This window comes from Schistocerca serialis, chromosome 3, assembly GCF_023864345.2.
Source record: "Schistocerca serialis cubense isolate TAMUIC-IGC-003099 chromosome 3, iqSchSeri2.2, whole genome shotgun sequence".
NCBI lineage: Eukaryota > Metazoa > Arthropoda > Insecta > Orthoptera > Acrididae > Schistocerca > Schistocerca serialis.
The window spans coordinates 943,112,393-943,138,086 of NC_064640.1; the positions used below are offsets into that span (position 1 = coordinate 943,112,393).

General features: G+C 43.9%; 1 protein-coding gene across 1 annotated transcript in view; it reads right to left on the reverse strand.

Moving 5' to 3' along the window:
* The window catches only part of LOC126471288 (sodium channel protein Nach-like), a 149,640-nt gene that overhangs the window by 83,430 nt on the left and 40,516 nt on the right, over nt 1-25,694 (reverse strand). Inside the window, exons 3-4 of the mRNA XM_050099407.1 lie at nt 22,976-23,200; nt 9,073-9,226 (exon numbers count right to left, since the gene is read on the reverse strand). Of these exons, the coding sequence (XP_049955364.1) occupies nt 9,073-9,226; nt 22,976-23,200 (379 nt within the window). The remainder of the gene's footprint in view (nt 1-9,072; nt 9,227-22,975; nt 23,201-25,694) is intronic.

A 25,694-nucleotide genomic window follows, 5' to 3' on the forward strand; every position in this document is an offset into this window, starting at 1 on the left:
GCGGCGTTGTCTTGCGCCATGATGTCCACCATGGTTCCCAGGAAAATTCTGCATACAGGTACTGTCAGCTTCACCTTCGACAAATACACGCGTCACGTCCAGTCCAGTTCTTTGGAGATACATGACTGGTTAGTCGATACAATTAAAGTCACTACTGATCAAGTACATACTGCATATTTTGACAACGAACTATGTGTGTCTTTTGTTAAGTTTCTTGATCCGATCCAGGTTGATAGGATACTTTCTCGTCACGGTTCTCAGGTACCCTTCACGCACCGTGATGGTTCCACTAGTACGGTTCTCTTGGCAAATGCAGAAGTGATATACACGAATGTCCGGGTGTTTAACCTTCCGCCCGAGGTAGACGACTGTTTTCTGAGGCCCGTTTTGCTTCCTTACGGGGAAATACGTCATATTCGAAAGCAACGCTGGTCTGCTCAGCACCGCTTACAGGTCTGTAGTGGTATACGGTCGGTGGAAATGGTGGTCAAAAAACATATTCCTTCTCATCTACAGGTATGTGGTTATAGGGTCCATATTACGCACAGTGGCCAAGAAAGAACATGTTATTATTGTAATCAAACCGGTCATTTCCGTACTAATTTTCCGCGGCGTGTCGTGGTATTAAAAACCTACATACGAATAGCGTAAAAAATTGACTTTAGCTGCTCTTTTCCCGCAGGGATCTGACTGAATCACTCCCTATTACTGAGGGACGCAGTGCCCGACTACTCCCGTGATTTTCTCACGCTGTCCTTGCGTAGGGATGTTGATGCCGTTAATTCCGATGCGCCCGCCGTGATTTCTTACAACAAGCGTCGCCGAACACAAGATGGTGCGGCTGATGAACCTTCCCTGCTGGCTCGCCCTTCCGATGGGCCTCCAGTAAAGGACCCTCTTCCTCAGTCTGAAACTGTGGATGAGGACGCCACAGGTGCTTTCACGCCTGTGCAGAAGATCCCTTACACCTTATCTGGCGTTGTTCCTGATGGCGAGGCTGCCTCTTCGGAGACGCCCGTGAAGGAACCTGCTTCCGGTTCCCACGTGTCTTCTCCGGTTCTCTCGGACACTTCTCCTGTCGACTCTGTTTCCCATCCCTCTTCTACGACTTCTGTCGCCTCCTCTGGGTCACAGCCTTTTCCCATGAAACAACTGATTGATTCTCAATAGTCAGTGAATCCCGTTGCTATTCACCAACCGTCCCTCCGTGAAACCATGTCTGCGGACGAGTGGGATGTAGAGGCCTCTCCCTCGCAATCTGAAGCGGAATACCTACATGATGCTCCCACGCGACCAAACACGTAAACAGCCACAGCATCACGGCCGAAGAAAAAGCAGTGGCAAGATAAGGGTTCTGTTTCGTAGTTCTTCTCTCTCTCTGGTTCGGCGATTGAGTCTGGTATGGTTACTTGTATGTTGCTCCGTCAACTGACGGATCTCTATCGTTCTTTGTTCTTCTTTCTGGGGTGAAGTTCCATGCAAGCATACACATTTCTTACTCTGAATATTAACAGAATATGTTCTGAGCTTCGGCTCGCCGCTTTGCGACAGTTTATATATCAGTCTGGGGCAGATGTTGCTTTTTTCATTCCTGCATTCTCAACCTTTTTTAATTTAGCTTCCAAATTTTCTACGCGCATTGCCTTGTTTTATAGGGAATGCATTCCGTTGATATATTTCGAAGTACTCGACAGTGGAAGGGGGATCGGGTGTATGTTTTGTGATCTCAGTTTACTCATTCACGTTCGAGTTTCTATAAAGAAGAATCATTTACCTGTTTCGTAAATCCCCGACAAAGATTATCTTAGATGGGGACTTCAATTGTGTTCTACGGCCGGTGGATCAGTCTCCTAATTTTAATTTCAGTAAAGAACTCGACAACCTGGTGCGCTCCTTGTGCCTGCGTGACGTGTGGGTTTCTCGCTATCCTACACTTGTGCGACATACATAATTTACTCCCACGTCTAGCAGTCGCCTCGATCGCTTTTACCTTTCCGATTCCTTGTGTGGGCAACTTCTGGATGTTGATGTGATACCAGCCTCTTTTACTGATCATTGCGCCGTAGCCATCACGTTTAATTACGAGCAGCAACCAGTAAAATTGTTTCGTCCTCCCTGGATGCTCAATATAGCCTATTTGCAAGATACCTCTCTTGGTGTCGTCCTGGAGGACGTATGGGTTCGTTGTTCTCGTACTATGGACCGGTACTCGTCTCTTGTGGCGTGGTGGACACAGCCTGCTGAACCACAAATCCGTAGGGCTCTCATGCGTTTTGGAGCTGCGCATCAAAGCCAAATTTCTGCGGGCCAAACGCATTCAAATGGAGGGACTGCGGACGAGGTCTCAACCACGTTCCCTTTAACAAGACGAATTGACGTCACTATACCATCTAGTCCGTTTACGGGCACGCCGGAAACGTGTGTGCCTTGCACAACCGCTGACGGCCTCATGTTCACCTCTCACCGTGACATTTCCGACTTTATTTACAACTATTTAAATGATCTGTACGATACCCATGTCCCGGCTGAAAACTCATCGACGACTTTACATTCTTGCTGCATCACGTCGTCACTCCTCAATTAAATGACGCCTTTCTGCCTCCCTTTCACAAGGATGATATATATGATGTTGTTACAGGATCTCTGTCTCGCAAGTCGCCTGGAGTAGACGGTATTCCTAAGGAGTTTTATGTTCAATTTTGGCCATCCATTGGCGACACCTTAACGTCGATGGTTAAATGAAATGATGCAGGGAGTCTCACTTCCTGCTCCTTTTCAGGATGGTAAACTGGTCCTCCTCCCGAAATCCACAGGTCGCCATGCGATTGATTCCCTCCGTCCTATTACTCTCCTCAACTTCGATTGTAAAATTGTCGCTCGAGCAATTAATTTACGTCTCTCTAAGCTGCTCGATACCGTTATTATCGCCCACCAAAGCTGTGTGCCTGGACGCACGATACTGACTTCTGTTCTCGAATGTCGCGATGTAATTTCGGTGGCGGCTGTCGCTAATATCCCAGGGGCTTTGCTTTTTCTTGATTTCCAAAAAGCGTTTGATCGTGACAGCCATGATTTTTTAACGAGAGTGCTCACCGCTGTCGGCTTTAATAATCATGCTCAACAGGTCTTAACTCGCCTTTTTACCTGTATCAGTGTCTCGGTGATTGTGAACGGTCACCCTAACTCCCCCCCTCCCCCCCCGCCCCCCACCCCAGGGAAGTCCCCTATCCATGTCACTTTTTCAAAAAAATGGTTCAAATGGCTCTGAGCACTATGGGACTTAACATCTGAGGTCATCAGTCCCCTAGAACATAGAACTACTTAAACCTAACTAACCTAAGGACATCACACACAGCCATGCGCGAGGCAGGATTCGAACCTGCGACCGTAGCAGTCGCCCGGTTCCAGACTGAAGCGCCTAGAACCGCTCGGCCACACCGGCCGGCCATGTCACTTTTTGTCTTGTTCTTAGAGCCCTTACTTCGGCGCCTCGCCATGCAATTACGTTGCTGGACTATATTGGGGGAACTTTTTTCGGTCCGTGCATACGCCGATAACGTCATGGTTTTAGTACGACATATCGAAGACATACCGAGGCTTAAGGATACCTTGGATTCATTTTGTCGTCTTGCTGGCGCTCGCATTTATGATCGTAAATGCATGTTCCTACCGTTGAGAGGCTTCGATCATGTCGTCATTCCATGGGGGACGGTCGTCAATCGCCATAAAACCTTAGGGATGTTAGTGAATCGCAATCCGATCAAAATGGCGACACTCAATTGGCGTGAGGTTACGAGTCGTGTTCACGGGGCGATCCTTGAACATGAACGCCGTTCCCTCAGCCTCTTTCACAAGGTACGGGTTTTAGAGACCTATGTCTTCAGTAAAGAATGTTACGTTGCGCAGGTCTTCCCGTTTCCCGCGATGATGGCCTGCGGACTAAAACAGCTGTCTGGTTGATTCCTGTGGCGCCGCCATATCTTTCATGTCCGGTATGAAGTCGCGGCCAGGCCTCGAATGCTTGGAGGATTGGATCTTTCCGATATCAAAGTGAAGACATCCATCTTATTTGCCCGCCACAATGTTTTAACCTGTACGCGGGCTTCGCATTCAGTTACCTTTACTCCACGTTTACTTTCCCGCCTCCGGCAGGTCTGCCTGACCTCTCCTGTTGATGTTGGGCTGATTAATACTAAATTGCAACACATTCGTGAATACTTTCTAATTATCGGTATCCTAGGTGCTGATATACTTTCTATGACGCATATTACTACGAACATACTATCACCCCGTTGGGGTGCACTATGTTCCCTTTCTCCTGTTGAACTTGCTTCCCCGTCAACGTCTTGAAAAACGGTCTGGTCTCATCTTAGTCTTCCTATATTGCCGATGGAGATTGCTTCAACGTGGTATAAGGTCATTCACCGTCTGATACCTACTGGTGATCGTCTTTTTCGTATTGGCCTTCGTCCGACTGATCAGCGTGAGGAATGTCATCAGACTGTCACCTTACTTCACAGGCTTGTTGCTTACGGACGGGATCATTGGCTCTGGGTCCGCCGTCAATTAGCTTTCCTTACTCGAGGGACTGAAACCGCCTTCCCAGACGACATTCTCCTACATCCGGACATATCCTTTTTTCCTCAGACGAAAAGGACACGATTGTCTGGCTCTTGGGTTACTATGTTCACTATGTTGTTGAAGATCCCCGAGTTTTTCACCATTATCTGACATCTGCGCATTGGAAATGGCAGCGGTTGCCACGATACCGAACGCTTTTTGCGAATATGCTTTTTCTTGTGTTTAACCGTCACGGTGTTTGTTAAGTTCCCCTGTGATCCCTGTTTCTTCCCTGAGCTTGAATCCCCTCCCTTGTAGCTTTGTTTTGTCACTTTTTCTCTTCCACATGTACATAAAAGAAACTGAGAAGAAAAGTGGGATATGGGCTAGTCTTCCCGTTCAGAAGTTAATTATTGTTTGTACTGGAAATAATTTGTTGATTTTCTTTTTGCAGCTGATATCAAGTAAAAAAAAGTGGTCAGCGAGATAGAATGTCAATCCTAAGGGCCCGGGTTCGATTCCCGGCTGGGTTGGAGATTTTTTTCCGTTCAGGGACTGGGTTTTGTGTTGTCCTAATCATCATCATTTCATCCCCATCGACGCGCAAGTCACAGAAATGGTGTCACATCGAAAGACTTGCACCCGGCGAACAGTCTACCCGACGGGAGGCGCTAGTCACACGACATTTACATCTTACCTGATCTACACTCCGATCTTATGTGGAGCATGGTGTTTCTCGATTTCAACTTTTGGCAGAAAACTGTGAACAGCATACTGAACATGTCTTGTATCAGTCTCACAAAAATTAGAAACTAATGTCAATTTGCTTTTTATGCGGTTTTTGGCCTCAGGTCAATTAAAAGTGATTTTTCAATTCGATATGGTACGACATTGCCGTGGTGGATGGGCTTACCTGACTAACAGTGCCACAACTGCTGACTGCCGAACTTCTGCAGTCATGCACATTCAACAGTACGGATGCTGCAATGTGCACCTCAAACCATAGTCGTCGTAGTGCGATTCATTTGTCATTTGTAGCCAACCCCGTTTACCTTAAGACGCTTAGAGCTCCATCTATTGTAAAATTTTTGTTGATTTTTCTTGCTCCATGATGTTTCCCTCTGCATCAATAATATGCTGGTCAAATTTGACGTGATTCTGAGCAGTGGTTCTCTTTCTACACCTCTTTGAAAATGGAGCTTTCATTATGGACACACTGTACATAACACATTACTGTTCATGCAGATAAAAAAACAGCGTGTTGCAGGCTTAAAAGCAGCTGCTCTGACGAGTCCTTGAAGTGCTCCTGGCGTTCAACATAGACAAAAGCCAACCCATTCTTATCAACAAGTGGAATATCCCGGCCAACCTACAACATGTACACTTTCTTTGATACCTATAACAATGGAGCAGAACTGCTGGTTACCTTTGTCATATTGGGCATTCGGTTAACGAGGTGCCAGCATGTACAGAAAAAAGTCTATTTGATGGTGAATCCTTCATGATTGTTTCTGGGAAACCTCTGATCCATCCTGTACATGTTGCTGCTCTGACAAATAACGGAGTAGGCAGCAGTACTGTGAGGGAACGCTGCGGATTCATTCAGTTCTACAGCGTTATTCTGTTCGAGTTTAAAAGGATGGCTGTGCGAGAACTACGAGACATACAGGAAATTGACACGTGCAAATGGATAGAGTATCTCTCCAAGTCTAGAATCGTAATACACGCCGTGCAGTAGATACGCTAACGGGCTGGCATGTCAGAATGTGTAGACCAAGGGGGCTAAGAAATCTCCATGGGTGCAGTGCTCTCGTTCGCGTGCTACCTTCTGTCTCCTGGCTGCACCCTCCCCACACTAACACTCCATCCTGTCTGAGGGGAAAGAGAGAGGAAATGCGAATGCTCTGTATTTAGAGGCAATGTAACTGCGCAAGGAATAATTAACTCCTAGCGTGTGGTCTCATTTCATATTTCATATCGATAGAGATCACAAAGGAAAAAAAACAGTATTTAATTACTTCTGACGTACTGAAGGTATAATAAAATTTATATCTGGCACAAACTGTCGGTGTACGCACAGACACAGATAATTTCTCAGATTTTTGTCACTCGGACTGCCACATTATTCTAACTCAATTACTTTCCTAACAGAAAAAAGCCTTTTACACACATATGTTGATCGAAGCATTCTATCACGTTTGCAACCTCATTATGGAGATGTGGGAACTATTCCTGAAATTCTTTCAACGCCACGATAAATTCTTCAAAATTAGCGTTTTCTTTCATGCCTGTGAGCTCAGAGGAATGGACTTTTTTCAGAAGTTGTCTCTTTCACAGTGCGATTTTATTTTTAAATGCACCCGCACTAAATCAGAAAGAAGTTGTTTTTAACGTTGCAGCGTCTTACTGTGGGTGGTGTGCAATGAAGTCCACTTAAAGTTAAAGGTCTGCAATCCATTTTGGATGTTCTAATTTTCTTTTATGCTTTCCTTTTTACATCACAAAGTCAGCAATAACGTGTCTTAAATCAAAAAATATTTTGCAGGCGTACCTCTTGACTTAATCAACGTTCTTTGTAGTAATATATAACGTCTCCATACTCGTCATTCAGTTCTATCAAAAACTGTTGCAACTGCCGATGCAATAATGCATCAAACTTCAGAAAATTTACTGTTCGTACCAGCAATTTCATCGTGCTCCACGCCTGCTAATTTGTCACAAAGTGCTTCTTGATGTACAAGACAATGAATCCCATACAAATCGTCCGTCGATCTTTGTAGCTGTTCGATCTTTCATAGTCAACTAACTCTGTAAATTATTTCTGTACGGTGTTGAAATATCGTTCCATACCAAATTTTCGGTACCTGTCGATTATGTGACTGCATAATAGATATTGAGAATTCTCATCCTTCCCTTTTGTGATTCCCGTTCCTTGTTTAAGCTTGGGATAGTGGATCGCTAGACTATCTCTTTTAGTGCAAAGAACCACTGGACCTATGAACTTCCTTTGTACCAAGGATAGATAGCGATGGATAAACAATGCTGACACCACCATTCTGGAGAACAGAAGAAACTCGTGACAACCACAAAATGCCGCACCAAATGCCGGAAGCAGCAGTCTCACATCACACTGCAACATTGAAATGTTGCACTGCACCGAGGAGTTCCGAGAAGGATCAAGCAGAGCCGAGAAGATAGACCGAGCCTTGGATCGCAAGCGTGCAAGGTGAAGTTTTGCCATCAGTGATTGACCATGACGTAGACGAGTCATCTTCTCCGTGTTGACACATTAAATTAGTTCGGGCCTGCAGATAGGTAACATAACAGAGCAGATTTCCAAAGCAGAATGTTGTCACGCCTTCCTGGCCAATTCGTGTCATTGCACACTTGTATTGACGTTTGCCACATCACAAAAGATGCACGTATTAAGCACCTGTAATTCGAGTTAAGAACTTGGACATATACTTTACCCACTGACATGCATCTATTTTCTGCATATCTTGTAGTTTGCACCCATAACCGACCTAATCAGGCACTAGGACACAAAATCCATCGAACTATCATTACAGAATGTCAGGATTACTAACAATATAATCAGCATCTGAAGAATAACATCGTTAAAGAGATCACCACAATACTCAACGAAACAAAGGACAGATCACGCATTACATAAAACAGGAAGAAAAACCAGAAAGTTGAGGACTTACAGAAGAAGACCCTGTAGGAGCTAAACTATTTGCTAGAACATTTGTAAGTTTTGAGACTATTTTAAGGGGTTTTAGATAGAGATTCAATGAAAATTATACAGACTCAAGAATTCCACACGTAGATGAATCTCTTGCTATACTAAGCATAGACATGCCGGAACTAGAAAGTTCCAGTTACTAGTAGTTTTGTTGTTGTTACCGGTCCTTTTTACAAATGGAAATTTGGAAATTTGTGGTAAGGACTATGGGACCAAACTGCTCAGATCATCGGTCCCTAGGCTTACGCACTACTTAATCTAACTTAAACGAACTTACGCTAAGGACAACACACGCACACGCACACGCACACACCCACGCCCGAGGGAGGACTCGAACCTCTGTTGGGGGAAGCCGCGCGAACCGTGGCAAGGCGTCCCAAGACCTCACGGCTACCCCGCCCTTTTACCAATGGAACACCAACTGATCCCATCGTTAGTGAACTAGTAATACAGCAGACACATACACTGAACTTGTATAAAGCGTATTATTGCGGTCAGAATAGGATGGTTTGCCTCAGAAAGAGACTTCTTACATAAAATGGATGGAGCTAAGAGTAATTCAGTCGTAGGCTCTGAAGGACAAAATTTATGAAATGCTGATTAATCTATTTTCTGAAACAAAACTAAATTCTCTCTATTAGCTAATTCTTAACACAATACATAGAATGTAAACAGATCACAGAAAGCTTTTGAGTCGTAGCTGATAACAAGAGATTGAGTATTCACTAGAATGTAGACTAAAAATTGAAGCCAATTAATTTTCTAACCTGTTTCTGTGTATCTTTTATGGACTCTGATAGGTTTATCCGTTGTTGTGAGAGAAGTTCATCTATAATATATAGATTATTGTACGATAAGTTCGCTATCTGTGTGAAATATTCGGTGTGAACTTGTGTACAATTCTGAGTTTCTTCGTTACACCTGAAAACAAGAAACACAAATAAAAGGAAAAGAGCAATTTGTTAGAAGAGTAAATATATCTACCTTAATGTTGGATGTGTGTAGTGTGATTTTTTTCATTATATTTTGATTTCATATTACATTATAACTCACAAAAATTTTCTGAAGTTCCTTCAACAAAACTGCATTCTATTAAAAGAGAATTTACTGTATAACACGTAAATATGAGGTACTTTTATGTTCCATCGACACAGTACATTATGAAACATGGTAAATAAAATGAAGTATTTGGTGCTGAAGTTTATTTACAAACCCACTAGCACTGAAGTTTCCATTTCCAACTTTCGCGAGATATGGAAAAATATGGTGGGGTGAATGATATGGAAACAGAAAGGAAAAGGAGGACGGTTAGGTTCTAATCTTCTGTCGGCGACGAGGCCGTTAGGGGCTGCATGCAAACTTGATCTGAATAAGGACGGGCAAGGAAATCGACCACGTTCTTTTAAAAGAACCATTCCGCCATTCGCATTAAGAATTTTCGGATACTGACAAAAAGCTAAATCTGGATGGTTGGGGGCATTTGACGGTTCCTATGACGACGCAGTGTTAGTTGCAAATGGTCCCACCTATTCTCAACCTGGCTCATGTCAAAACATACTGTTGGCCATCCCGTTCGGTTTGTTTCCTGCCTCCTGGAGGGAGGAGCTCGCGAGATGGTCACGGTATGCTCGTGCGAGGTCATTGCTGAAATGTTGACTGCAGAGCTGACAATAGATTTGAGGAAAATGGCCCGATACTGCACAGGTTTCAAATTTCCCTCTACAAGGGTAAGATAGTCTGACATACACTGAAGAGCCAAAGAAACTGCCACACCTGCCGCGAGCACGCAGAAGTGCCGCAACACGACGTGGCATGTACTCGACTGATGTTTGAAGTAGTGCTGGAGGGAATTCACACCATGAATCCTGCACGGCTGTCGATAAATCCGTAAGAGTGCGAAGGGGTGGAGATCTCTTCTGAACAGTTCGGTGCAAGACATCACAGATATGCTCAATGATGTTCATGTCTGGGGAGTTTGGCTGCCAGCGAAAGTGTTTAAACTCAGAAGAGTGTTCCTGGGTCGACTCTGTAGCAATTCTGGACGTGTGGGGTGTCCCATTGTCCTCCTGCAATTGCCCAAGTCTGTCGGAATGCACAATGGATATGAGTGGATGCAGGTGATCGGACAGCATGCATACGTACGTGTCACCTGTCAGAGTCGTATCTAGACGTATCAGGGGTCCCATATCAATCTAAATATACACGCCCCACTCCGTTAAAGAGCCTCCACTAGCTTGTACAGTCCCCTGCTGACATGCTGGATCCATGGATTCATGAGGTTTTCTCCATACCCGTACACGTCAATCCGCTCGATACGATTTGAAACTAGACTCGTCCGACTAGGCAACATGTTTATCGTCATCAACAGTCCAATGTCGGTGTTGACGGGACCAGGCGAGGCGTAAAGCTTATTGTCGTGCAGTCATCAAGGGTACTCGAGTGGGCGCCGGATGTGATAAAGCGCATACGTTCCGAGGTGGAAATGGCCTGTGAGCCATATTGGTAGGCTGTACAACGTACGCAAGACACAGTGCTCTCTACTGAACTGCGATTGCCATTTAGCTTCATTTTGATCTCCGTTATGCAGTTATCTGTACACAGCGATTTCCTGTGGTCGAAAGACCAAAAGGGTATTGAGAAAGAGGTGTACTACAAAAGTCATGAGAGCACCGAAAAACGTTTTTCAGGCTGTTTAGATCGGGACTTGACGGCGCTTGCTATTAGTTCTGGAAGTAAGCGGAAATAAGTATGGTGGATCTGAGCACAGACAAACATAAAGACTAATCAAGTACTTTTGGTGTAAACTGATGTACACAAAACATGTCAGTTGTAAGGATACGATACCCTTGCCATCAACGTACCTAGCAGCAGGCACTAGGCGGTGAACGTTGCCTTCCAGTTTTTTTGTGATGTTACTCGTCTTTTTTGGGAATGAGATACTGTTATATGACGTCCAATGCTAGCAGCAATGAGAACGTGGAGGCTGTATCCATGACGAAACGAGTCACTCTTCTTTAGCTATTCTCCACGTCCTCTATCAATGCAGCGTCTTCAAAGTTCACATTGAGGGACAAAATTTCAGAGTGAGCTGAACAAATACGAATACACAGTCCACTCACGTTAATGTGACCACCGCCTATTTTCGACGTCAACGTGCAATAAGCACTCACAGCGCCAGGTGGCGCACTGGCAGTGTAGGGTGCATAAAGCGTGACGGTGGGATAGCGATGATGTGGGGATTTTCCTGTACGGCCATATCACGAGTGTAGGTCGGAAAAAGATGCTGCAAGAACGGGACCAACGACGACTGAAGAGAATCGTTCAACGTGACAGAAGTGAAACCCTTCCGAAAATTGCTGCAGATTTCAATGCTGGGCCATCAACAAGTGTCAGAATACGAACCATTCAACGAAACATCATCGATATGGGCTTTCGGAGCCGAAGGCCCGCTTGCATACCCTTGATGAATGTACGACGCAAAGCTTTACGCCTCACCTGGGTCCCATGAACACCGACATTGGACTTCACATGACTGGAAACATGTTGCCTGGTCGGACGAGTCTAGCTTCAAATTATATCGAGCGGATGGTCGTGCACAGCTGTGGAGACAACCTCATGAATCCATGGACCCTGCATGTCAGCAGGGGACTGTACAAGCTAGTGCAGGCTCTTTAATGGTGTGGGACGTGTATATCTGGATTCGTATGGGACTCCTGATACGTCTAGATACGACTCTGACAGGTGCCATGTACGTAAGCATGCTGTCTGATCACCTGCATGCATTTTTATCTATTGTGCATTCAGACAGACTTTGCAATACCAGCAAAACAATGCGATACCTCACATGTCCAAAATTACTACATACTGGCTCCAGGGTCACTCTTCTGAGTTTAAACACTTCCGCTGGTCACCAAACTCTCCAGATATGAACATTATTGATCATATCTGGGATGCCTTGCAACGTCCTGTTCAGAAGAATTCGCCAACCCCTCGTACTTTTACGGATTTATGGACAGCCGTGCAGGATTCATGGTGTGAATTCCCCCCAGCACTACTTCAGACATTAGTCGAGTCCATGCCACGTCGTGTTGCGATACTTCTGCGTGCTCGCGGGGGTCCTACACGATATTAGGCAGATGTACCAGTGTCTTTGGCTCTTCATTGTATATGTAAACGATCTTCTGTATAACACACAACAAGCAAAATTAGTTCTTTTTGCGGATGGCGCTAGAATTGCAATCAGTCCCAGTATGCATGCAGCAGCAGAAGAAATGATAAACAATGTTCTTAAAAGTACCATTGACTACTCGTTTTCTGCGAATTTTAAAAGGACGTATCGGGACATTTAGAGGCACTATAGCAGTGATACGTGCAACACATGGTGAGGAAATAATAAACAGGGCGGAAACTTCAGAATTTATGTATCTCTGTTCTACAGTATCTAGCGATGACCAACTTACAGACGAGGTCAAAGCAAGAATGTAGGTAGGTTACATGAAGTGGCAAATTACAACACGAGTCATCTGCGATCGTCGGTTGATGGATCATCTGAAGTCAAAGATCTAGAGGACTTTCATTTGCCCCACCGCTCTCTACGGCTCTGCTGGCTAGCTACAAAAGAGGCAGTACGACGACTGGAGGTCATGGAGGCAAAGGTGCTTATATGCACACGAACCATCACTCGACTGGATCACGTTTAGAACGAAACTGTCAGGAAACGTTTTGAGGTCCCACTGATCCGGAAGAAAATGCGAGACTGCCGTCTGCAATGGTTTAGACATGTGCTGTGCGCAGAGGACAATGCTATAGGAAAGAAAGTCTGCGCAGTGGAAGTCATGTGAACGCGACCTAAGGGACGACCAAGACATGGCCCACGATCAGACAACATGGAGACAGCGAATTCGGTCAATGGACCCCACCACCAGGCGGGACAATCGCTAAAGAAGGAGAAGAAGAAGAATAAACTTCAAAATTCTTAGTTATTTGTATTGATGAGAATATGAAATGGAAAAAGAACATTTTGGAACCCCTAAAACAACTTAGTTCAGCTGCATTTTCACTTAGAATCTTTGCAGATCAGTAAATTGACATATATCGTTTATTTTCATTTGATAGTGGCCTCGAGGAGCTCATCTTTAAGAAGGAAGGTCCTCATTGCTCGGAAGCGTGCTGTGGGAATGATGTGTGGTGCTCGCCCACGATCGTCTTGTGGACGTCTGTTATAGGAATTGGATCCTATAGATACTGCTTCACAGAATATGTGTTCTCCCAGGAAGTTTGCTGTAAATAATCGACTGCAGTTCAGAAGGAACAAAGATGTGCATAATTACAATACCAACTGAAAAAATGACTTATTTTCTTCCACATTAAGGTTATTTTTGCACACAAAGGGGTGCACAATGCTGCATTCAAAATTTTTGATCACTTACTCAGTGATATGCTGCAAGGCCTCCGACGGTTAGCAAGGTAAGATTTTGAAACAAACTGAAGAGGTTTCTCCTGGACAACTTCTTCTATTCCGCAGAAGAATTTCTATCATTGCAAAGTGTAAAAGGTCTTGGGTAGGAATTAGTAACTCTCATTCGTAGTTTGATTAAAAAAAAAAAACACTTGCACATTTACAAAATAATTTTTGATGTGAGTATAAAATGACTCGTTCCACCTCATTACGATTTATCGAGAAAATGATCCATGGCACATGAAACTAGCTAACTAAACAACGTAATTCATGGACTATTAAATCCGGTGTTAACAAGATTTTATCAACTACAACACTTTTAAATTTGAATAGAATGTTTGTCCCTTGGTTCATGAGCATGTACCTTGGAACAACTTTTTCCACATTTGCAAAAAACTTTACTTACGTATTTCTTGCAGTTCCACAAAAACACTGTAGCACACATATAGTGAATGCTATCATTTCAAAATGGAGTAAGGAAATATATTAAATTTTTGTTACAAGGCCGGCTAGATGCGAAAGTCTGAAAAGTGTTCCAGAGTACAACACTTCCCCCTATTAAGATTGTTATCATTATTTAAATAAACTATGATGCAAAAATAATTGCTTGTGAAAACCCTGGTCCAGTGAAAGAGATATCCGTGAAGTCCTCATCTAGTTACGTTGAATAAATGGAAAAAAGAAAAGAAACATTGCTATAATTCAGATACATTGCCGAGTGGAGGACGACTGAAAAGAAAAGAAAGAAGATGGACGGAAATTAAGGATCTAACTAAGACTTTGGTGCAGCAATGCACCACTTGTATTTTGGGTGCGCATTGTGGTGACATTTTCGTGTAAGACCGATCGAGTGATGAGGTAGAGTCATTACAGCCATTGGTGAGCGTTCTTCGTCTCGTGACTACAGACCGAGTACATGCTCTCCCTGTGCATAAACTGCAGTGATAATTAAGGAAGGAAGATTAGAGTTTCGTGTCCCGTCATCGATAAAGTAATTATAGACGGAGCACAAGCTCAGCATGGGGAAGACAAAAAAATGTTCAAATGTGTGTGAAATGTTACGGGACTCAACTGCTAAGGTCATAAGTCCCTAACCTTACACACTACTTAACCTAAATTATCCTAAGCACAAACACACACACCCATGCCCGAGGGAGGACTCGAACCTCCGCCGGGACCAACCGCACAGTCCGCGACTGCAGCGCCTTTGACCGCTCGGCTAATCCCGTGCGGCGTGGGGAAGACAGTCGGCCGTGCAATTTCACAAGGACTTTCCCGGCATTTGCCTTAAGCGATTAGTGACATCATGTGCGAGGTATCGGTTGTGATCGGAGCATGTCCCTAGGATGCACAAAACAAATTATGGAGCCCAGCAGAATGAGTAATAACCCAAAATGATGATGCAAATTAGCTGAAAATAAGGATTCTGGCGCACAACAGAAAACGTCTTATTTAAATGAATATGAAGAGTTATGGTCCAGTTAAGATTGAAAAAAAATCGGTACCACACTCATATAGACGTATTAATGAGAGGAGAGGTCTTCTAGCTATGAATAGAAAGAAATGGACACTATAAAAAATAGATTTATTGACTTTGAACATGAAAGTTACCCATTGACATCTTAAAAAGAACCATTAATAATCGGTTAAGGGGATGCAACGCGAAGTATTAACTTGGCACAGGTGGGTAGGGAGGATGTACGAGGGCAGTTCAATGAGTAATGCAACACAATTTTTTTTCTCGGCCAATTTTGGTTGAAAAAACCGGAAATTTCTTGTGGAATATTTTCAAACATTCGCGCTTCGTCTCGTATAGTTTCATTGACTTCCGACAGGTGGCAGCGCTGTACGAAGCTGTTAAAATGGCGTCTGTAATGGATGTGCGTTGCAAACAACGGGCAGTGATCGAGTTTCTTTTGGTGGAAAACCAGGGCATCTCAGATATTCATAGGCGCTTCCAGAATGTCTACGGTGATCTGGCAGTGGACAAAAGCACGGTGAGTCGTTGGGCAAAGCGTGTGTCATCATCGCCGCAAGGTCAAGCAAGACTGTCTGATCTCCCGCGTGCGGGCCGGCCGTGCACAGCTGTGACTCCTTCGAGATGATCGACGGATCACCATCAAACAACTCAGTGCTCAACTTGACATCTCTGTTGGTAGTGCTGTCACAATTGTTCAGCAGTTGGGATATTCAAAGGTTTGTTCCCGCTGGGTCCCTCGTTGTCTAACCGAACACCATAAAGAGCAAAGGAGAACCATCTGTGCGGAATTGCTTGCTCGTCATGTGGCTGAGGGTGACAATTTCTTGTCAAAGATTGTTACAGGCGATGAAACATGGGTTCATCACTTCGAACCTGAAACAAAACGGCAATCAATGGAGCGGCGCCACACCCACTCCCCTACCAAGAAAAAGTTTAAAGCCATACCCTCAGCCGGTAAAGTCATGGTTACAGTCTTCTGGGACGCTGAAGGGGTTATTCTGTTCGATGTCCTTCCCCATGGTCAAACGATCAACTCTGAAGTGTATTGTGCTACTCTTCAGAAATTGAAGAAAAGACTTCAGCGTGTTCGTAGGCACAAAAATCTGAACGAACTTCTCCTTCTTCATGACAACGCAAGACCTCACACAAGTCTTCGCACCCGAGAGGAGCTCACAAAACTTCAGTGGACTGTTCTTCCTCATGCACCCTACAGCCCCGATCTCGCACCGTCGGATTTCCATATGTTTGGCCCAATGAAGGACGCAATCCGTGGGAGGCACTACGCGGATGATGAAGAAGTTATTGATGCAGTACGACGTTGGCTCCGACATCGACCAGTGGAATGGTACCGTGCAGGCATACAGGCCCTCATTTCAAGGTGGCGTAAGGCCGTAGCATTGAATGGAGATTAAGTTGAAAAATAGTGTTGTGTAGCTAAAAGATTGGGGAATAACCTGGTATATTTCAATGCTGAATAAAACAACCCCTGTTTCAGAAAAAAAATGTGTTGCATTACTTATTGAACTGCCCTCGTAACATAGTTACGTTAGTACTTCGCGGACACGGCCAGTGATCGCGTTAAGTTGTTAATTAGATATAGAGCGAACACCATTAGATTGCCAAAAATGCGCACTGAGAGCAAGAAGCTGGATGGGTGACTTTAAGATCCTCTCTCCTGAAGAGAGCGAGCTAGATTCGTTTCTAAACTGTTTTGGCGGGCCGGTCGGTGTGGCCGTGCGGGTCTAGGCGCTTCAGTCTGGAACCGCGTGACCGCTACGGTCGCAGGCTCGAATCCTGCCTCGGGCATGGATGTGTGTGATGTCCTTAGGTTAGTTAGGTTTAAGTAGTTCTAAGTTCTAGGGGACTGATGACCACAGATGTTAAGCCCCATAGTGCTCAGAGCCATTTGAACCATTTGTTTCGGCGGGCGCGACGATGTGTGCCATCTTACTAGTAGGTCCGTGAGTACATAAACAGGTTGGCGGCAACAATGACTAGAATATATGATTTCAGCACTCCTTTGGGTACTTAGAGCTGAAGTACAGACGTCTTCCCAGCGGCATTAAGGCTCGTATCTCCTGCCCAAAACCTAAAGCAAAGTCATCACTGAACGAAGACCTAAAGCGAAGTGTTTTCTCGAAGAGCCGTGTGAAACTCGTCTGTCTTGCTACCAGAACAGGAAATCGCTGCTCAGTGAGCGCGGCGATTCTGAGACACGAATGAAAACGTCCAGGATAGTATCCCCAATGGAAACTAAAATTTCGTCCGAGTTATACCTTGACAGCTCCTGGAAGCCGAGCCTTTGTGAATGAACAGTAGACTGCCAGCTAGAGGCAAATGCTGAGCGAATTGCGGCAAACACGGAAGCTATCGCAGCACGGGGGAACGACTGAGCGCCCAACTCTGCAAGCGAAGCATAACGACATCTTGAAAACCAGAGATACCGTCATGTTAGTGACAAGGCAGAATGTCTTGAGCAACAATAAGTATTCAGGTGCCGAGCCAGCAGAAAACAGCCACTGAAAGGTGAAGTTGCGAAAGTCTGAAGTCACTAGGAGAGCTGACAGCAAGGGAACACATGATTTCATAGCCTTCCTCACCGGCACAGCGCGCACGGGAAGCGCCAACATAAATAGCCCCCACTTCATGACAAATGTCGGATTGCTCCCCAGTGTGTAGTCTCAGCCCTTGTGCCAGTGAACCTATCCAGTGTGAGGGGAGGCTGTGGAGGTCGACCCTCAGCACGCATAGCTGTCTTTGATCGTATGTGGAATTACGAGTCCAGCTGGAAGAACGCTGATGCTCCCAGCTGCACTGTCAACTTCAGAGGCAAAGCTGGTGGATTGCAGAGGCTACCATCACCCTGCATTCTGCTGGAGGCTTGACCTGCATGGATACAGTCTGTCATCTGCCTTTGAGAGGGAGGCCACTGTTCTCAGTCCATTCCTGTGGCAGACAACAATCCTGTGGGTTCCTGTCTCCTAAAGGAGCCACGAAGCCGACCCCTGCAAGCCAGCGAGTATGTCAGCTGGTCATGGAGCCTGTCTCCTGAGTGAAAATCTTCGACGTCAATGGGTGCGGTCTGGAGATCAATATATGGAGCTGGAGGCCACTGGAGTCCATGGTTCGACGGCTTCTTCGTGACGTACAGCTGCAGCCCGACGCTTTGCTGCACTGGAAGTATTGCAAATGGAGCGCATGCCAGCCTTTTGCTGCTGACGAGGCACTGCTATGCCAGCCTGATGGTGGCGCCGCAATTTGGTAGACAATCCTGTATTACTGCCTAGTAACTATGTTATTGTTGACGATATTTTCTTGGCGTTCTTGAGCATAACTAGGTCCTCATCACAGAATCCCCCCTGGTTTTCTCCTGACGACTGCAGGAGTCTGGGACTCAACACATTATGCGGAGTCAGTGGTGCCAAATGAAAATGTGTGCCGGACAGGATCTCCTGCCTACTAGGCAGTTGCGTTAACCACTGCACCACCCAGACATAACATTTATCACAGTTGTGGGGACTATCTTGGCACGCGCCCCAGACGACTTACACTCCCATATAGCGCCACATTACCACAGTCCCCGCCCATGTCCTCCATGCTCTCTACTTTGAGATTCTCACAGGTCAAAAGTGATTGCCCATTCGCACTGAAGGTGACGGATTCATTGTCCATTGAGGCGACTCAGTTATATGAATGAGTGACATCTTTCAGAATGCAGCTGCTTATTCCATTCCTGTGGGAGATACCAATGCGCTGACTACTGTTTCCTAAAGGGGACTCAGAACCGACACCTGCAAGGCAACGAATACGTCAAGTGGACCTGGAGTCTGACTCCTGAATGCAAATCTTCGATGTCAACGAGTGCACTTTGGAGAGAGAGCTGCAGGCTACCTGAGTCCATTGGTTGATGGCCACCCTGTGACACAACAGCCAGCACCCAACTCTTTGCTGCACTGGAGGTACTCCAAATCGAGTGCATGCCGAACTTCCGCTGCTGATGAGGCATTGCTCTGCCAACCCGGAAGTGGCGTGGCAATTGAGAAGACATTCCTATATTACTGCGTAATAAATGTGTTATTGTTGATGGTGTTTTCTTGACGCTCTCGAGCGTCACTAGGTCCTCACCACTGCAGCCCTCCTGGCTCTCTCCTGAAGGCTGTAGGAATCTGGAACTGGACTCCTGTACAGTGTTAAACAATCTCCTACTCTTTTCAGTCATATTATACCTCAGCCAATAGCTCAGAGGTAGGCAGCCAGAGCCAAGAAATTCCTCCCACCCCATGAAGTGATTCTGAGATGGACAAACAAAAAGCTCTGCGGGTAAGCAGAGCACAAAACCCTGAGTACTGCCGAAAATGATAGTGTGAGGCAATTAAGAGACGGTATTCTGAATTAAACTGGACATTATTCCGAAGCATAGTAATGAACATTTGCACGCCTTGCCAGAATCTACGTCTGCTTAAAGATCTCTTATCTAGCTAAAAAGGTTACTGCGAGGAATTCATTGTTTCCTTCGACAAAGGGATGTGTGTCCCTCATCTCTTGTGCTGAGCGTGCCGGGGGGATGAGAACGCCAGGCTTGCTACAAGCCGACGGGCCACTGCCTTAAATTCTCCAGTTTTACCGAGGGAGGTGGCGCAGTGGTTAGCACACTGGACTCGCATTCGGGAGGACGACGGTTCAATCCCGCGTCCGGCCATCCTGATTTAGGTTTTCCGTGATTTCCCTAAATCGCTCCAGGCAAATGCCGGGATGGTTCCTTTGAAAAGGCACGGCCGACTCCCTTCCCCATCCTTCCCTAATCCGATGAGACCGATGACCTCGCAGTTTGGTCTCTTCCCCCAAACAACTCAACCCAACCCTCTCCAGTTTTATTGAGGCAAATTGCCTTGACAGACTCTCTAATCTTGTGCATCCATCTTGTGAGCTTTCCAGCCTTCGGAACCACGATCAGTTACATAAGAAATGAAGAAGTGAAGCGAAAAAGAGTCACTGGCAATTTTAATCTTAATCTGAAATCACAGAGCAGTGTACTGAACGACTAGTTGAATTTGCATATTAACCTCTGAAATATGTTACTGGACCGTTTCAACGAAAAATGGCCTCATTACACAGGTAAAACCTAAACCTGGACGGCGGGAAGAGGATTTGAAGTACTTCTTTCAAAATACGACTCTAGTGTCTAATCACAGCGCCAACTCTCTCAGTGTGATGATTAAGCGAGATTACCAATGTGTACGCCACATGCTTACTATCACTCGGAAAAATTATCATGGTGTACCACGCCCATTGGCCTGTGTGAAGCTCCAATTGTCCCAGTTGACAACATTGTCACAGGAAGTGTGTGACCTTTCTTATTCTAAATGATCAAAAGTCGTTTTTCAGCACAGTTTGTTCAGATGAAGAGCTCGTTTGTTTAAGCGACTCTTCATCAGGATTTGAATACCTTTAATACTCTATTCATCCTTGCCCCATGGCAGTGCTGTACTACTACAGAAGGAGAGACAATTAAAATGTAAGATTCCATTGGCATTCAGGTATTTAGAAACGGAGAGTTAGACCGAATTGGACAAGGATGGCTTTGAATTTAGCTGTCTAAGCTTTTGCTTCAGGGAAGCCTAGTCAGGGCAACCAAAGTCGCTACTCGCGAACGCGAGTCATTTGCCCTATTGACTGCGTCATCTTTCTTAGTGTACTAATCTAGACTGGTGGCATACGAAAGATCTTCATTGGAGCGTACATCAAGAGGATAGTGCACTAGCTGCCGTAATGAGCAAACTTCCCCTTGATCACATATACTGAAACTATGATATCGCTGGCAACACGGTAAGAAACTCAGATTACAAAAATGTGGCAAGATGGGTGTCACTGCAGCACGTGGCCTCCGCATTTTTCATTTTGGATCTAGAAATGTTTACAAATAGGCCGCAGATGATAAGACTGGTCCAAGCATCGTTTAGCATGTGTATGTAACACACTCTTCGACTGGTAAGATATACTGTACGAAACCTTATCAACAGTGGTAACCTAACTCTGTAAGCAATGAACAATTAACAGTCAGAGTCTGGAATTATAAAGTCGGTTTAAACTAAAAAACTAAAAAGCATAGTTCGCAGCAGTCAGTTCATCGGCTTCACTATCAAGTAAATAACGTTTTATTTATTTGCCTATTGATACGAAATGGAGCATTAATTTCTAGGGCGAACTTTTGAAAAACGATCTGTTGCTGACCAACAGTATGGTACTAACTAAAGTGCTGTCTCCATTGTCATGAAAAAATCCACATAATATGATGTTACATAATGCGATGTGAAATGATTTATTTTAAAAAAAGTCATCTGCTTCTCACCCAGAATTACTCTACACTATGGTAATCAGCTGTAATAAATCTTTCCTCCGCATAACTTTCTTATTTAAATTGAAATGTTCTATTCTATATAAATTTCAGCCTGGCTTGAGTTATTTATACTTAAATTATATATTCCATATTTAAACATAATTTTGCATATATTTGATCACCAAAACACTATTTTTCTGATAATATAATTTTGTTTTGTATCGATCCATTTAGCAACATCGATCTCGAACTACAAAAACTACTAATCACGATTGTGAACTTAAATAAGTCAAAAACCACTTTACAGTGAAGCTAATATTATTATGATTTAGATTTCATGTAAACATAACTTCTGTTTACATTTTTAATTTTTCCAATTTCATTATCGATAATCCAGCCGACAGTTATATAAAGACAAGAAGCTGCTAGTTTTTATACAGTTATATAAAGACAAGAAGCTGCTAGTTTTTATACTGTCAAAATTTGCAACCTTCATTATTAGTAATTAGATGCATAAATCTTTATATAAATAATTAATTCTAGAAATCATTATGTAAATTATACCTGAAAAGTAATTTCAATTAAGACAGTATTAATTATTTTGAAATACATCCTGTTCTAGAAGGATCTGGAAACTATGTTGGTAATACTTATAGAAATTAGGTGCCAAACGAGCCATAATAGTTTCAATTGTTGTGGAGATTGGTCATTGTAACCACAAAGTTCCTTGAGTTGGGTTGAAATATTGCATAATGTACTTACTTAACGAGTGGCGTTGTAGAAAGTGTCAAGAATTTATGGATAAATACTGATGATGTCAAAAGCAATAATATTCGAGCGATTTTTACTGTAACAAGAAACCTTCGACCTATTGATTAGAAAGCATAAACAAGAACCCTAGACAACGAGACAGCTGTAACAAGATAAGTAACATTTATCTGCTAATATAATGTTCCTACTATTATCAAATTATACAAACGTTGAGAACACTGGAATAGTTAATTCAGCGCAGGATATTTACTTTCTGTACATGTACGAACATTTTGATGGTAAGAGATATGTAACTTTATATAGTTAAAACCAATTTAACCCCACGGAAGACTTTGCGAATACTTTAAATTTATTGTGTCATCTTCGAATACATGGAGTTACAGGGACTATAATATAATACATTTGATCAAGTTTTATTTTGTGGTTCTACACAAATGTTCAAAGTCAACTGCGAATCTAACCATCTAATATTCCTCTGTTATTGACTACAGAAATACCATGAAAATCCTGTGTCCTTCAACCCACGTTCAGGTAGTGCTGTGTTGGAAAACAGAGAGGAATATCTGGCGTACTTATTAATACAAAAAGAAACTATAAATGATGGGCTAAACTAAGAGTACTCACGTGCTGGTGAACGTCTGACCAATTTTTGCTACATACTTTTCAACGGCTTGTCGGTTAACAGGGTTTTCTGAACAAACAGATATTGCTGGAAACGGCACTTTCCAGTTGTGAAAATCAGTGTCCAAGCCTGTGATGGTTGGATTCGTCTGGAACTTCTCCCACAACGACACGATGATAATGAGCGTTGCTATGGCTCCAATAGATGTGAAGCAAAACCACATAAACCTGTGATGTAGAAAAAGTTAAGACATAAGCTGAAATCGTGGACAACTTTTGCACTATTGGGTAGGTGTATAAGTTCGCAGCGTTTTTGTTTTGCATGTTGGTATTCCAATTGCTTTGGGTTTGTTTACCGATTGTCACTTTTTTTACTTTTAGTAAATGTTGTTATTTGAATTTATGTATTGTCATTTTGTCATCTAGATATAGTGGAGTTGTGGGCGCCACAAAATAAAGTACCTAGTGGAGAAATCGGAAGATTTCTAATATATTCTTCTGTTTGAGTTTAGTAGAAGAGTGACAGCAGTGCAGGCAGGCAGAAACACTTGCGCATTGTATGGGGATAATGTCACTAGCACGGCAAGAAAATGGTTTTCTCGTTTTAAGGAGGGTCGTTTTGGCGTTAGTGACAATCTACGTTCAGGAAGACCCTCGGGGTCTGACGAAGATCGTTTAACGCATTAATCCAAAATGACCCTCGTCAGTGTACTCGAGAATGGGCAGATGTGATGAACCGTGATCATTCCACCGCCATGCGACATTTGCATGCAATGGGGAAGGTTCAAAAGTAGATGTATGGGCGCCGCACGCTCTAAGCTAAAAAAGCAAAAATCTGCGCGTGGCCGCGCGGAGTGGCCGCACGGTTTGAGACGCCATGCACCGATTGCGCGGCCTCTCCCGCCGGAGGGTCGAGTCCTCCCTCGGGCATGGGTGTGTGTGTTGTTCTTAGTATAAACTAGTTTAAGTAGTGTGAAAGTCTAGAGATGGATAACCTCAGCAGTTTGGTCCCTAGGGAATTCACACACATTTGAACCTTTTCAGCGGGTGGCCATATGGGCATCTTTACTTGTTCGTCATCAATTGGCACTTGAAGAACACCGACCATTCCTATTCTGTATAGTTAATGGTGACGAGAAGTGGTGTCTGTGTACTAATCTAAGCAAAAGAAAGAAATGGTTGGGCCCAAAGAAAGTGGCATTTCCCATACAAAGACCTGTGCGCTTCCACAAAAGATAACGTTATGCCTCTGGTGGGACAGCGACAGGGTGGTGTACTACGAATTGCTTCCCCGAGGTGTAACAATCACTGCTGACATTTATTGTCAGCAACTGAGACGTCTTGCAGAGACAGTCCAAGAACAACGACCAGGAAGACTGTGTGAAGTGATGCTACTCCGTGATACTCCCGCGCATATTTTGCTAGATAGACAGAAGCAGCGTAGAGGTGTTACGTTGGGAAGTCATTCCACAACCACCTTACTCACCTGACCCTGTGTCCTCAGATTTTGATCTTTTCCTCTCTCTATCGAACAACTTTCGAGGAATTTCCTTGCCGGGGGAAAATGCGCTCCGAACATGCCTGGACGATTTCTTCACCTCAAAATCACGTCATTTCTACAGTCGTGCAGTCAAAAAGTTACCCGAGCGTTGGAAGACTGTTGTAAATTACAAATGAGAGTATATTATTGACGACTAAACTCTCTGTTACGTATATCTGTTGCGTTTATTAAACTTATGGATAAACGCTACGAACTTATGCACCAATGTAATATTTGTAGAAGTATTTACTTGTTTTACTCTTCCCGTTTCCAGTGATTCACGTTTACATCTAAAGCTACATAAATGGTAAATGACGAGCATAACGTTGACTCTGTATAGGTAACAAATTTCTCATGCAGCATGACTCAGGAATTTTCTGTTACTAGCAGTCGTTTCTGCCTCTCATGTATCATAAAATTTCTTACTAATGGTGCTTATAGTTTTAATTTTCTTGAAATAATAATGTTTAATGTCACATTAATGGTTTCTTATGATTTGGAAGAAATTGCTTCATAAATTACAGCTCTACTGAATTATTTAAATAATTACAACTGCGAGTTTTACTTTGTTTGTTGTACTTCTGTACTATTTTCAAGTATCACCATCAAAGAATAGATAAGAACTCACTGCATCATAAATCAGTTACACATTAAACACGGTGACAAACTAATTTATAAACTATGGTAAGATTAATAAGAAATTTGTGGAAACTTCTGGACAACAGATTTATAAAAAAATCTGCGATGTTACATTATGTTATACCAGTCTAGTATCAAGGGGCTGTCCACAGGCACTCTTCTTGTGAGTGAAAATGTCGTAATAGTAACAAAAACTTGTAACATTAGCACCATTAATGCACTGGAATGTTATGGCTCAAATGGTTCAAATGGTTGAAATGGCTGTGAGCACTATGGGACTTAACTTCTGAGGTCATCAGTCCCCTAGACCTGAGAACTACTTAAACCTAACTAACCTAAGGACATCACACACATCCATGCCCAGGAAGGATTCGAACCTGCGACCGTAGCGGTCGCGCGGTTTCAGACTGTAGCGCCTAGAACCACTCGGTCACTCCGGCCGGCAGAATGTTATGATCACCGACCTACTATCGATATAAACCCGTACAGGCGATAGCAGCGTCACCTGGTAAGGCATGACTGCTGATCAGACACACGCACGGT